Source organism: Pteropus vampyrus, unplaced genomic scaffold (assembly GCF_000151845.1).
Source record: "Pteropus vampyrus isolate Shadow unplaced genomic scaffold, Pvam_2.0 Scaffold33, whole genome shotgun sequence".
Lineage (NCBI taxonomy): Eukaryota > Metazoa > Chordata > Mammalia > Chiroptera > Pteropodidae > Pteropus > Pteropus vampyrus.
Genome location: NW_011888814.1, coordinates 9,116,041 through 9,131,970, shown reverse-complemented (window position 1 = coordinate 9,131,970; position 15,930 = coordinate 9,116,041). Strand labels below are relative to the sequence as shown.

Genomic DNA, 15,930 nt, shown 5'->3' with positions numbered 1-15,930 from the left:
AAAAAAAAAATTCTTTTAAAACAGTAATGTTTAGTGTAGATTAGCTGAAATACTAAACCTGAGTGATGATCACAATATAGTTTTATAGGAGAGGGGGAGGAAGAGAGAGAGAGAGAAAGCAAAGCACTGGCAAAATACGGACTAGACCCTAAATTCAATTTTATTTGTTATCAGCTTGCTTCATAAATAGCTTCCTCTTTTCATGCCTTGATTTCTCAATATATTGTCATCTGTATTGTCCCACTTCATTGCTGAGCAAAATAAAAATTCTAGGTTCATTAACTTTCTCTAAGTGAAAAATGGGTGAGAAATGGAAGGTTCACATTATTCACAAGTTAATATATGTAACATGTATAATTAGTATTAATAATTAGTAATAATGCTTTTGTATGATGCTTTAGTTTTCAAAATACTTCCCCATATAATACCTCATTTTTTCTTCCTCTGATTCCATAAGGTAGGAGAGCATGTATTATTTTCACTTTCAGAAGATGAAACTAAGAACCAGGGTTAATATGTAGTAGAACTGGGACTACAGACTAGATCTTCCAACTCCAATAAACCATGCTAACTTTTTAATTTGTAAACAATTAAAATAACAGAACATGTAATTTTAGAACAATACTGAATATAATTTGCTCTCTTTAGATGATTCGAAACTCATTTTAGGATCATATATGGAATTACATTTGTAAATTAGGGTCATCAGCATAAACACCAGTCAGCTCCACAGCATTCAGTGCAGAAAAGATAGTTCACAGAGCTGTCTGGTCAACTTGAATCCATCTTTATCTAGTACAATGAATATCTATAATTCTGGAATTTTATCGTTTCAAAGAAGTAATGAATTACTCACGTGATCTGAACGCTAGAATTGGAGTCCAACTACCCTTACTTTGTCCTTTATGCCTAGAGACCACATCTGAGCTCTGCTTTCTTGACTATAAAATAGGAATTATACATATATTCTGGAGGGCAAGGATTAAATGAAATATCCTTGTAAAGAACTTAGTATTAGTAGTATGCCTTCCAACAGATAGAGGCTATGGAAAGAAAAAAGAGTCACTAATATCTTCACCCGAACATAAAGAAAAGTAATCAATCTTTGGACAAAACAAAGTAGAAACATCGTCGAACTTGCACTTAAAAAAATTGAAGTTTAATATAAAATATGAAAGCTTTTTTTATGTTTCTATGGTTATAAAAGCAATTCATGCTTAGACCAAAAAAATAAAAATCACTCAAAATGCCACCACACATAGATAATCACTGTTAATATTTTGGTGTATATTCCTCTAAAAGTTACACACACACACACACGCACACGCACACGCACACGCACACGCACACGCACACGCACACGCACACGCACACACACAGAGGCAAGTTTTGTGTGCATTTTCTAAACAAGTGACATTAATTCAATTCTGTGTTCCCTTAAAAAAAAAACCCTCCAAATGAAAAAAAAATAAAGACCTAAACCCCTCAAATTAGAGTATAAAAGAAATGCTATTTTACAAATTATTTTTAACTTAATATACTACAAGTATTTCGTTCTCTGCAATAGAGAGCAAATACTCATTTTTAGTGTCTAATATTTCACTGAATAGTAAACTTCTAGTCTCTTTTAAGCTAAGTTGCCCTTCTTTTCATGTAAATTCTAAGGACTGCTACTATAATTGACTCAATCACCTTTTTCTCAGATTTTCCTATTATAAACAATGCCATGAACATACATCTTTGCCTACTTGGAGGGCATGACATGCACATTTTAAGTTATGATATTCATTGCCAACGTGCCTTCTGGAAAAAATGTACCGATGTACATTCCTACTGACAAAGTGCTTGTATTCCCATACCCTTGCCTACCTAGGTTTGATTTGAAATAAAACCCTACTTTTACTACAATTAATAGTGAAAAGCTTTAGAATTGATTAGGAAAAAAAGTATTTTGTTTACATTAAGAAAGTATCTGAGGAAAACAAAACACACACACACACACACACACACACACACACACACACACAGATTAGGAGGGAAAAACAACCTAGGATCTCAATACTCAGAAATCCCCATTCAGTTGGGAGCTCGGTTTTTCATCATCCTGCTCACTCTGTCTCACCATTTGTTTGTTTTCGTTTTATTTGTTATGTATTACTTTTTAGTCATCATCTGTGGTGAGAAGGGAGAGAATGCACGAAAATAAAGAAACTGCGGGCCTCCAAGAGTGCCTCTGGATCTGGCCTGTGGCTTGGGGACCAACTTCCCTTGGCTCTACCACTGCACCAAGCTCTCCTCAGTGCATATTTCATGAAAATGGGAAAGTTTCAAACGTTTACCTCCAACATGATAATTAAACTGTTTGCTCTAACTTCTGGGGCCATTAGCCAATTTTCATAATGATCAGAATCCATGATGACTGTATGTAATCAAAACCTCAGATTATTTCAACTTAGCACAAGTGTCACAGGGGGAAAAAAATGCCCATTGCAGGAGAGTAAGTACCAACAGAATATTCTGAATCAGAAGCTTAGTCAGCTTTAGAAGTACTTTATATCTCAGATAGAATAAATGCTTTACATCAATTGGGTAAAAAAAAATTCACCTTATATTTTCTTTAACCAGTTAGAATGGCCCTAGGGACAGAATAATAGCAGGTATAAAATGACAGGAAAAAATTTAGATAATGCCTTCCTTTTTGAACCATTATTTAGAGATCCTTCAAGTGTTCACAGAAAGATCTATGAATCCAACAATAAAAAGATCACAATTTAGCTTTATAGTTACAAAATGCTGTATCACTTCAGACCAAGTTGCTGGTTCAGAACTTAGTAGGAAGTGCCGCCCACCTCCTGTGCAGCATCAATGTCTATAATGAGTAAACACTCATTCAGAAGACTCGCAATCCAGTTACCCACTACTCTGGATCTGTTTTTACTCTGACCCTTAGTTCATTTACTAAACGGATACTGAGTATTATTTACTGGACAGCAGTGAAGAACAGAAATTAAATTAAGTCCTTTCTCAGATTCTAGCTGGAGAGACAGACCACAAAGTACAGCAGGTCCTGGAATAACACCATTTCATAACGTTGATGAGATGCTATAGGAACTTAACTCTTGTTGATGAGATGCGATAGGAACTTAACTCTTGTTTATAGCACTTAGCCTATGGTAAAACTGGTTTCACTTAAAGTTGCAGAACATATCCTGGATGTTAAGTGAGAACTTATTGTATAAATGTTAAGAAATAAGATAATTTCAGGTAGTGATAAGAGTTGCAAAGATAACAGCGAGTGTATTAGGTAGTGACTTGGTGGGAAGAGAAAACTTTCTTAGAGATAATCAAGAAAGGCTTATCTCAGGAAGTGATATCTGAGCTAGACTTTAAATAAGATAAGGTCATTCATGCGATGATCTGGGAGAAAAATGTTTTGGACAGAGAGAACAGCAAAAGTGAGAGAATGAGGTTGAAGTGTTTGACAAAAAGAAAGGGGGCCAGTTTGGCCAGAGCACAGAGACTAAAGAAGAGAATGAGAAATGAGGTTGGAAGAGGCCAGATTTTGTAGAGCCTCAGAGGACATGGCAGAATTTGAATCTGATTCCGGGAGCAGTGGAAAGCCATTAAAGGGCTTAAACAAGAGAGAGAGACATGACCTGACTTAAGTTTTTTTTAAAAATCTCTGGTGGCTCTGCAGAGCATGGACTGCAACAGAGCAAGAGTGGCAATAAGGAGATCAATAGAACTGATCAATTGAAACGGTCTGTGAGAGATGCTAAAGGCTTGGGCTAGGGTGGTGATGGGAACTGAGAAGAATGGGCAGATTCGGGGTCCATTTCAGAGGTGAACTGACATGACTTGCTATCGAATTACATGTGGCCGATGGGGGAGTGAGGGGAAAAAAAAGGAAATCAAGGATTACTCCTGTGCTGGAACTTGAGCAACCAGGTAGATAGTGGTGCCATTAACTGACATGGGGAATACTAGGGGAGGAACAGATTTGGAGTGGAGAGTGGGGGCAATCGAAGGTTCTGTTTTGGGCATGTTAGTACTGAAGATCTAACAGTGGCATAAACTGGGGTATAAACAGCATATAGATGGGATATAAAACTCACAGGACAGAGTGAGATCACTTGGAGAGAAACTAAAGATAGAGCTCTGAGACATGCCAATACTGATTGCATGGGAAGAGGAAGAGGAGCCAGAAGAACAGGGGAGACCCAGGGAAGGAGGATATTCGGGAGAGTGTGGGGTCAAAGAAACAGAGATGAGAAAGTGTTTTAAGAAGGGAAAAGTAACCATGTTAAATGCTGCTGGCAGATTGAATAAGTAAAGAACACTCACGAGTGAATTTAGCAAGATGAAGGATACAAATAAAGAAATAAGATGGGAAAAATATGTTATAAACAAGGCATTTGCTGCATGGTTCCATGAAGAGATTTAAATAACTGTTCCCATGAATAGGTTAGATGATGGAGGAATAAGGGATCAACTACAGAAGCCTGTGTCTTGATATGCAAGTATGTTCAGAACTCTAGGTCTGTCAGCGGAAAGCTGCATGTTTTAGGCAGGAGAAAGTGAGGCAGTAATTAGTCAAAGGTCACGAGTGAATAAATTGTGAATTATTTCAATAATTTACAGTGTTTATTAACCGAAGAGAAATTGATCTTGATACATTTGACTCATTCGTAGTCTTAAGCAAAAACACTTAATCTGGGCTTTATATACTTTAGCATGACTGTACCCATGCTACTTCTAATTAATGTTGATTTTGAATTAATAGTAGCATAGGACAGTTATTTTTGGTGCTTTTCTAGCTGTGTAAATACCCTTATTACATAAAAGGACTAAATTTAATCATAGAATTTACCGTGCTAGCAATATTTATAACTTTATTGTGAACCCAATGTTTTAAACATCTGTCCTTCATTTACTATATCTTAAATATAGACTTTAATAACACAGGCCAAATTATAAGTAATTACACAAAGACACTAACTATGGCATAATAGTACTTAGAGGAAAGAACAAAATTTCTAAGAAAAGAATTTCTTAATAATTAACACTTTAGGTTGAAACATTGTCTTCCATAAAAACATATAGGAACCTATCTGAAATAAGAAGGCATTTTTAAGAGAGCTTCTGGAAGAATAAACTTTACAATATTGAAAATGTTGAAATCAGTTTTTTTAAGGGGATGATTTGTGTTGTTTTTAAATGTCTTTTTCTTGTGTTAAAAACATGTAATGTTTCCATTAAATAACTAGTTCTTCAACAAAGACTAAGCATTTGCTTTTGATCAAGCTATCACTTTTAAAGCTAAACAAATTTAAAAGAAAACTTCAGCAAAACTCTTGCGGTATCAAGCTAAGTACATTTTGACTTCCCTTCTCCAAAGAGTGGGGCAGCGATGACGCAGGAAGGTGCCCTCCTGAATTTCCCATTCTCGTGCCCTGGAGAGGGGAGTCTTCCTTGGCAGCAGTGCGGTAGTATTCAGAATTTACACGGAAAAAGGAGCAGTGCACCCCAAGGGGACTAAAAGTTACCTTGCTCTGCTTGACTATGATTCACCAACATCCTAAGAGTCTCCTTTCCAAACAGACTCCAACCTAAAAGCTTCTTTATCTAACCCAAGGGCCCAGGTGAAAGTACAAACTGCCGACGGAAGGAGGAGACCGCATCCACGCCCTGGGTGGGAAGCACTCTTCTGCGTGACATTTTCCTCCCAAGGCTGCTCCTGTTTCACTACCAGGCTCTAGCCTGCATCTCGCTCTGGTGGTACCACTTAGGACAGAGCGAAGAAAAGTGATCTGAGACCCGCCTACACCTGGGCCACTTGCCTTTGTGTCTCCTCCTTACTCCCCGCCCCTTACCTGGGTCATTTTGTCTACAGAGACTGGAATTCCATCGATGGTAAGAGGCGGCAGCTCTGAGTTAACCTCCTGTGGCACAGGGGCGTGTTCTGCCAGGGCAGACTCCAGGTTCTCCAGGATCATGCTCTTGTACTTACGCACCTGCAGGGAATTAAGGGCAGAAGTAAACAAGATGCCCAATAACCAGGGAGGTTGGTGCCAAGCAACCAGAGGGGGTGGGGCTCCCTTCCCTCAGTCATTGTAGAGCCTGTAGAACAAACACTTCTACAACTAGTAGATAAAAACACACGCTGGCCTCAAAGACATCACATTAAATGAAAAGATGATGAAATTATAGGTAACAACAGTAGAAAGGAGCCAGTGAAAAACGTTTTACAGAAATACTGCTTCTCAATTAAAAATCACATTTTCTGTCAATGCTGGCCCCATCACTTGTTCCTGATCTAATAGGAATGGCATTCATTCATTATTCGGCATTTCTCAGGCTCTTTAATAAAACCTAGCTGTGGCAGTTAATCATCAAAATCATTTTCAAGATCACCAACAGCTTATGTCTCTAAAACTCTAAGCAACCTATCTGAGGTTGCTGCTTTCCTGCAAAGCCGGACTACCAGACTGGAGATTCAAGTGCACGAGAGGCTGGACTGAAAGGCATCAGAGAAAAAAACAAGAGGTATATATTGTAGCTGGGTGTCAACAATCAGCAAGGCCCCGGGCCAGAGAGAGTCCCACAGGTCAAGTCCTCCTCCTTTCTGGTACTCCCTGGTGACAGAGATGCACCTTAAACCCAGGATACTTCCATGGCTCTGACAAGCCCAGATCATATTGCCCAGAACACGTATTGTTCTGACTCCCTTCCCTCCACTGCTAGTGAAAAGTCTCTCAAAAGACAAGAGACTTTAACAGCAGCACACCTGTACACGCACCCATTCTTCTACCGGGAGCAGAAACAGTAGAGAGACACTGGATCCTACTATGGCCAATAATGGGTTTGTTCATTTACAAGAATGCACACGGGGGATGAGGAAAGCTTTGGGGACAACAAAGAAACCGTGGAATAATGAAAATGTGACAAGATGGGATAGGAAATGAACTCGCTTTCAGGATTCAAGCCACTATCTTAGAGAAAAAGAGAAGAGAAAATGAGGTTTGCCTAGAAGATACAACATGTTTGAGTCCTGGGTCTTCTGCTGAGTGGACTGGACTCTCAACCAGGACATACTTCCTTATAAGTAACTCATTATGAGGATTAAAAAAGATTCCCATACTCTGCCTCAAGCATATGGAGAAGTAAAAATTACCGGCCATAAAGTGTGACTTTTACAGTTACAAAACCTTCGAAGTAGGTCAACAACCAAGGGGATAAAAGAAAAATAGTGCAAAAATATAGAATCATGATCACTCTAGAGATTTGGTTTTATCCTGGTTTGTAATAAAAAAGAAAGTTTCATAAATTGTTGCCAATATATTTATTGTAACATAAGCAGCTTGTGTTTCTACAGCAACTTTAAGGATTTATATTTTCTGCTTTCTAGGTTTCTGGTCTTTGAACTTTACTGTATGAGGTTAAATCATTATATTAGCATGTATGTCCATGTAGTAAGAGTGAATGATAATAGTATAAAAATAAATTTCATTGTGCTGATAACACCTGTCACTCAGAGATGGGAAATCATTAGATCATTAATATTACATTATTAGCTAGTTTCAAATTCATCCATATTTATGGGTCAGTAAATTCTAGGAATTTATATCTAGACATTTGCTAAACTTATCAGTACTATATAATTCCTCAAAAATATCTTGTTTCAAAAAAAATGCTGGTAGAGCATCCCTCAGCCTAATTTACAACAAAACAACTTCAAGTATGACCATAGTACTTCTAAACTTGTTTAGTAAAGTAACTTTCCCAGAATTATAAAGCTAGTGCTTCGATTCAATCTGATCTGTCATTTCTGAGGTGTATATATTTTTTTTCACATTTATCAATCCTCTGAAATTGGGATACAACTTGAAATTGCTGTGGACCAGACAACATGAGGCATAGTAGTTGTCACCGCACATATGTGAGCATGGCTAGGGGCATGACTACAATCCCTTGCCTTTTTAATCAAAAAACCATTTAGCACCAGTTGAGAAAGAAGTGTAGGTCTTAATTGTTTCTGATAACTTCCTCAGTGATCTTTCTGGTAAGATCAAGAAGCACCAAAAACAAACGTCACAGCTTGATAAAAAGTCTGAGAGACAATAAATGAGCACTTTAAAAAAAATGCAGCACCACCCATGCTCTTGATGGCATAGCGGACAATATTACATGAAACTACACAGATAATGATAACTTTGAAACAAGAATTCAGAAGTGTTGGACTCTGAATGTGAAGTTTTAGGAATATCAATTTATTTCACTTACATTTTTTTTTATATATAAAAGCAATATGATTAAAATTTCTAAGCCAGCCTGAAAGAATTCTTTCAATAAATATAAAATAAAAATGCAGAGTGGTAAATAATTGTGTCAGAGTTTGTCAATATTTTTTCTTCTTGGTACATAAATAATGGTGCATCTTATAATTGATGGTGTCATAAATATGATGAAATACTGGTTTTTTTGTTCTCTGACTTCTACCTTCTGGTCTCAAAACCACAGCTTAAACCTTTGTCATGTCACACCAAGATATCACTGTCAACTAACTGGTTTCACAATTAAAGATAAAAAACATTTAACAAAATCATCTGGTCTGACTACCAATCTCTCTTCCCTCAATTCATCCTGTATATCACTGCCATTTTAAATTTCTGAAACACATTGACTTATTATAATCGAATACCATTTACTGAGCACTTACTATGTGTCAAGCACTGCATATATTATTTCAATTAATCCTCACATAATTCTACAAGGAAAATACTATTATACTCATTATGAAGGTAAGAAAACTAAGGCTTAAAAAACTTAAGTAACTTTCCCCAAATCATAAAGCTAGTATATAGGAGTATAGCTGGAAATCAAACTAATTTTCATCTAGCTCCAAAGCCTGTATGTTCAGCCACTTCATTGTCATTTCTCATTTTTTTCTCAAAAACGCTCCTACAGTTCCCTACTTCTAATAGGAGGAAGTCCAAACAGTCCAGCATTTCGACCTTTCTAATCATTCCCTACTTTTCCAATACTCCTCCACCAGATACACTTGTGGCTGTCCAGCCCTGCAGACTATGCAAATTGCACTGTCTTGAGTTCCCAGCATACAACCTATAGAATCCTACTGGACAATGTTGCTCACCTTCCTCTCTTTAGCTGGCTGGTCCCCTTACTAACTTTTGCATTTAGCAAAAGTTTTGCATTTAGCAAGTTCTTTTCTTACTTCTGGGTCATTAACTCTACTTCTAAACCAACTATTGCCCATCTTTCAAGGCCCAACTCAATTTCCATTTCCTCTGAGAAAACGTCCCAAGTGTTCCTGCCATCATTCCCTTACTCCTTTAAACTTCTACAGTCTCAAATGATTATGTGTCACTAACATTGTTATTTCCAGGCTACACTGTACACAACTAGCAAGTGCCTGGCATTGCTGAGCACAGGAACTGGTCTCTTGTATATTTTAAAACTTTTATTATCAAATATTTCATATATTCAGACATGTACAGATCACATATTAACAAACATTTTCATGATTACCAAAGATAGAGGAAGTTTAAGGTATGATTAGGAGCTATTAGAGTTCTGGGTACAGAACGTGCTCTGTTGAGGATTTAGGAATTGGCTACTACAAAATTAAGGGCCCTCAGGTTGCAAAAATAGTCCCAGACAAGATACCACAATTCCTTGTATACTTGAAGCTTTTCTGGATAAAAGAGGAGTCTTCAGGAAGGTCCCATAAAAGATTTTTTTTTTTTTTTACCTACGAGCTCCTCTGAGATTAAAAATATATTCCATCTGAGATATATAACAAAGAGATGCCCCAGTCAGAGATGCCCTCAAATCTGTGATCCCATAGCACATCTGGCACCTAGGATGTGGCCCGTGAAGTTATGTTGGCTCTTCCTGTTCTCTCTCCAGCCCCAGTGTCAGCTTCTTTCCTCTCGGTCCGGATTTCTAGTTTTCCCCTTGCCCTTTGGGTCCTTGGTTTTGAACCTTGAAACCAACCTCAAAGGACCTGGATGGAATCCTCATCTCATACTTTGTATCTAACACTGTTATTTGTTGACTAATAAGTAAATAAACATTAGGGCTTTTACTTTATTACTTCTTAAATAGGCTTCCACATATCATGTAAGTTAAAGCCATTTTTTAAAACCTATATAAATAACTGAATGCCTTAGAATAAGAAATCACAACCAACTTCAGAGTCCGCTTATATACTGGGAAAGTGGAATTTATAAAAGCATTAAGATGATTTGATTAGGAAGCTGTTGATTACCCTAAAGCTACCTCTTGCTTCTGTGATTGTGACTAATTTCTAGACCTGTGGAATTGGTTAGTCATACCCAGTGTGTCTCCATCTAAATGCTATGGATTACTGACTCTGAATTGAGTTCTACCTTCAGAAAACTCCTACAGTTCTTCTAGAAAAGAAAAAAGGAAATTTTCTCTCTGTCCTTCAACAAAATATATCTAGGCCCACTCCCATAAAGCTCATAAAAGTACGTGATGTGGCAGTAAGCCACCAAAAGAATGCCTTCAGGGCAGAGCAACTTTAAAAATCTATCATTTGCCAATGCTTTCATGTCAACTTTCTGCGAACATAATATACAAGGGGGATGATAATCAACTTTAATTAATTTCTACTGCTCCCCAGTGAAGTAAGTATTATTCTTACTTTACATATGAGGACTCTGAGCCACAAACAGGAAAAATCAATGTGGAAAACCGCTCAAAAAAAAATCAAAGCTTACAAAGAGTTTTCACGAAAGTGGAGTTTTTTCGAGCTACATATGCACACTATAGTGAATATCAACCAATGGGCAGGACTGAATTAGCCCGTCTAAATGCTGATAACTCTGTTTTACTATGGGAGCCATGCCTTCACTAAGCATGATACTTCACTAAGGACTCAAATACTAATAGAGTGATTATCAAGGTTTTTTAACTTGCTTTGCTTTAAAGAGCAGAGGCTTAAAAAAAAATTAAACTGCAGAAGACCTAAGAACCAAAAGTAGTAGATCCCAAACAACTTAGAGAAATCTTATGTTTCTCGATAAGAACATCTCGTTCTCCATCATAGCCAAAGGCCCTTTCTGAGAGTTCATCTAATTTTAAGTTATCTAATTACACCAAGTTACAAATACAGACAGACATAGCATATATAATCTCTGAAACTGGTAGCTTCTCTATCCGGCCATCTAGCCAACAAATATTCATTATTAATCTATTATATGGTAAGCACGGCTAAGGAAGTGCTAGGGACAAAATGGCAAGCAAATTTATCTGTTGCAGTGTCCCATTACTGTGCCTAATATCTCGTCAAGAAGACAAACACAAAAATAATCACAAAAATAAATGCACAATTACAAATTAGGACTAGTACTATAAAGAATGACACAACCAAACTTTACTTCATAGAGCTTTACTTCTCAAGGTTTTAATTTAGATCCAATGAAGGATTAGAATTTAGAAATCAAATCCGCATTTTGAATTTCTGAGTTCTGCCAAATGCTTAAGATGCTTTATTTATTCAACAAATATTGCTGAGCAACTAACTACTCATGACAGGCACAGCGCTTGGCCCTGGGAGCATAACGGGGAACAAAGCAGATCCGGTCCCTGCCATCTTGTAGCTCACAATCTAGATGGCAACAGACATTAATAAAATAATCACAAAAATAAGTAATGAAAGTGCATGTGTAATAAGTGCTAAGAGGTGCTGTGAGTCTTGGATAGAAGAACAAGGGGCTTTGATCTGTGCAAGTCAGAGAAGGCTCCAAGGAAGACGTGTCAACTGAGCTGAGGTCTTAAATATGAGTCAAAGTTAAGGTGAAGAAGGGGGTAAGAGAGAGCAAATCACAGGGAAGAGCATACAAAATGCTTGGTGGAGGGATGAAGCAGAATTTGTACAAGAGAGTAAACAAAGACTCTTGTGGTTGGAGCCAAGAGAGAAGCCAGGGAGTCGGGCAAGATAAAGTTAGAGACAGGTGACAGTCGATTAAAGGACTCCTGCTACTGAAAAGGGAACTAGATGGACATCACACCTAGTAACTAGGGTCATGGCAATGGAAACAGAAAAGTAGACCAATTTAACAGGTATTTAGGAAATGAGTGGAGAACAAAATAGTGAATGAGCTGTGGGGTGAAAGAGAGGGGAGGGAGATGCTAAAAATGGTTCCAAGCTTCTGTCTTGCATAACTGGATAAGGGGGACAGATACTGGAAATAGACATTAATTATTTTTTTGGTGGGGGAGATTTAAGTTTAGTTTTCAAGAACTTGAGGTTACTATTAAGATATCCAGGAGGATATTTTTCTCTTTCCTGTTCTTTTAGTCACATCTTTTGAAAAATTTTTTCCCCTCTTTAATTCTCCCCCGCCCCCCCACTTCTACCCCTGACCTACGGATGTTGCTGTCTCCCCTAGCACACTCGTGGTATGGTCTGTGGCTCCGCCTGGGACACAAACCCAGGACCTTCTGCATGTAGAGCAGACGTGTTAACCACTACACTATGGAGCCGCCTCCTGGAAATATTTTTGTTATGTCTGTTTCGTGTTATTTGTATCTTCAATATATATGAAAATAATTTTTTTCCTTCTTTAAAAACTACATATTAACGTTTGCACATATAAATAAGGTTTATCTCTTACTTCCTACTGTCTCTTGCCCCATTACTCACTTACTCACCCAAGGTGCTTTCATCACCTCTTCTCTTGGTTCTGCAGGTCTAACCAGGAGAAAAAGAGGAGGTGACCTTTGCTGTTCACCAGCACAAGAATAATGTCCTTTAAAGTGCCTCCTTCCCTCCCCAGAAAGAAGCCAGTAGTAGCTACGGTGAGTGCTTGCCTATAACAACCATCCTGACCCTTCACAGTGCAGGAGAACTGGAAAGGAACTCTATTTGTTTTCCTTTAGAAAACAGGGCAAGGACTAAGAAAATGAGATTAAATTTGAAACCCCATATTAATACCTTGAACAAATCTATGGAAGACACAATATTCTATCACCGTGAATGAAAATCTCTACAATGGTTGAACCCTGGCTCTATTATTCAGAAGTTGGGGGATCTTGAGTAAATCACAACCTCCTTGAGCTAGCATTCTCATTTGTAAAATGAAAATAGTAACAAAGATATACCTACATCTCAGGGTTATTGTCAGAATTGTTGAGAATACGGATATTTAAAGTTTTATAAATCTGCTATACTATACAAGCATTAGTTACGACAATCCTGTGCACTCAACAAATCTATAAACATGTAGAAAATGCAGATTTACTTTTAAAGTAAGATCAAACTCTATGTATGGTTCTATAACCTGCTTTTTTTCACTTAATACACTGTTGCCATCTGAAAATGTTAATAGAAAGAACTATGTTACAGTGTTTAATGGCAGTGTAGTAGTCCTATCTCTGCATGAATCATCAATTTATCTAACCAATCCCTTATCTTTGAACTTTCAGGCTATTCTCAATTTTTAAAAATTAGTGACTAGTGACTAATACCCCTGCACATAGATCTTTGCTCGTTTAATCAATTATTTCCTTAGGATAAAATTTCAAAAGGAAGCTAGGTTAAAAGTGAACATTTTAGATATTGCAAAATTTCTAAATACTTCAGCATGCATCTTAGAAAAAAGATGTTTATATACACAACTACAATGATCATATCAAACAAATATAAAATTAATTCCTTAATATCATCTAATATCTAATCCATACTCAAACATATCTTTGGGTCTTTGTGATTAATATGTTTATATTTTTATTGATTTTTGAGATATCTTTATACATGAAGAATATTAATTAGTTCACTACTTAGCTTGTGATCTTGGACAAAATACTTAAGCTCCCAAACCCTCAATTTCTACATTTGTAAAAACCAGATAATAATAGATATACACGTCATGGGGTTATTGTGAGGATTAACTAAAAATCACAAAGTGTTTAGCAGAAACAAGCACATTGTAAACACTAGTCAGCTTTAAAAGCTACATACAAAACAAGCAAATTGTAAACACTTCATGAACTTTAAAAACTACATAACATATAATTGCTGTTATTATTTTGAAAAAAATGTTTCCAGTTTGTTGTGGGCCATTTAACTTTGTTTACAGTGCCTTATTATATACCCCAATTGTGGGGTAAGAGGTAATTTGAATAGAATCCAGTATGAAGAATTAAACAAAACCCTGGAAAATGTAAGAAAATTTTCAACAACTATTAAAACCGCCAAAATTTTCATTCCCTCTTCAACAAACTCTCAAAAACAATAAACAATCTTCAATCTGAAATCCATATTCCAAAGATGAGCAGCCCTATTGAATTTTAACTTTTCCAGAGTTCTCAGCAGCCTCCAGCTAGAAGAGTAAAAAGGAAGAATAATGATGGCTTTAGGCAAGAGAACAAAATGCAAATACCAGTTTTTAAATTATTAAATAAGAAAACATGCCAAGTGCTTATAACTATACCTAGAACACAGTAGCACTCAATAAATGTTAGACGTTATTACAAAATCTAAAGCACTTCTTTAACTGTTAATACGAGATTATGTGCAATATACTGCATAACTGACTATGCAAACAATGAGATCTAATTCTTTAATACCACCTTGTATATCAGTGTATATAAGATTAAAGAATATTCTGTACCTTGAAAGTTTAACATAGGTCACCTAAAATATTCAGGGTTCCCTTTGGACAATATAATTTAATTACTTGTTAAATTTTGTGCACATTTATTGTTTTACTGAGGTTTGAATATGTTTTGGCTATTTTCTTACTAAATTATCCACTTTGTTGAGGTTTTTAATTTATAAGAACAGAATTAATGCACAGAATTTCCTTACAATTTTCAATCTATTCTTAGCTCTATAACTCTCACCTCATTTCTAAGACCGTACATTTGTTTTCTTCTTTTTCCCAATTAGCATGCTAGAAGCTTTTCTTTCATTGGACTTTTCATAGCACCTTTCCTTGAGTGTAACAATTCTACCTTTTCTGTTTACAAACTCATTAATTTCTCCATATGTTTGTTTATTCTTTTTCTTAGACTTAATTTATTGTTCCTTTTCCAGCTTCTTTAATTAGATGAAGTTTATTTCTTTTCTATCTTCTTTGTATATAAAAAGAAATTAAGGCAATGACTATTTCTTTGAGTACCAGTTTAGATCATAACTTTCAAGTTTTATGTTATTATTTCTAAACAGTCTGCAAATTAAGTTTTTCTTTTAAGAAGTATTTTAAAATTTCTATATGGTTGAAAATTTTTTCCTGTCAATCTTTTGACATTAAGTTCTAAATTTTCTGTACTATGGTAAAAAAATATGGCCTGTGTAATTTCTGCATTTTACAATTAAGATCTTTGTGGCTTAATAATAACATATGGTCAATTCTTATAATCTATAGCTGTTCATGTAATTTTTCACATATGCTAGTATATCTTTTATATTAAACTTATTAGTTCTATTACTCAGATCATTATATTTTTCTTTATATTTTTCTTCCTTGGTCTGACAAAGATATTAAAACCTCCTACTTTTAATTGTTTCTTACATTTCTAACTTTTTGATCTATGTGCTTTGCTTTAATGTTACTTGAGGCATAAAAAGTTCATTATAAATTTATACTGCTTATCAATACTAAATGACCTCTGGTTCTCAGTTAATACTCATCTGTCTTGAGAATTTGGCTTTGTCTGATATTAATGCTATGATCCATGATTTATTTTTGTAGGTATTTGTCTGACATACCTTTGTCTGTTATTTTAACATTTTTAACAGCTTTATGGAGATAAAATTCACATAACATACATATTAGTTTCCGGCTGCCACAAAGTATCACAAACTTGGTGGCTTACAACAATAGAAATTCCTTCTCTTAGTTTTAGTGGGCTAAATTCAAGGTTGTTGGCAGGACT

General features: G+C 36.1%; 1 protein-coding gene across 12 annotated transcripts in view; it reads right to left on the bottom strand.

The window, feature by feature from the left end:
* NRF1 (nuclear respiratory factor 1) overlaps positions 1–15,930 on the bottom strand; it is a 138,768-nt gene that overhangs the window by 68,964 nt on the left and 53,874 nt on the right. For all 12 annotated transcript variants that reach the window (XM_023528929.1, XM_011357213.2, XM_011357223.2 and 9 more), the window contains one exon: positions 5,874–6,014. In XM_023528929.1, the coding sequence (XP_023384697.1) occupies positions 5,874–6,014 (141 nt within the window). The remainder of the gene's footprint in view (positions 1–5,873; positions 6,015–15,930) is intronic.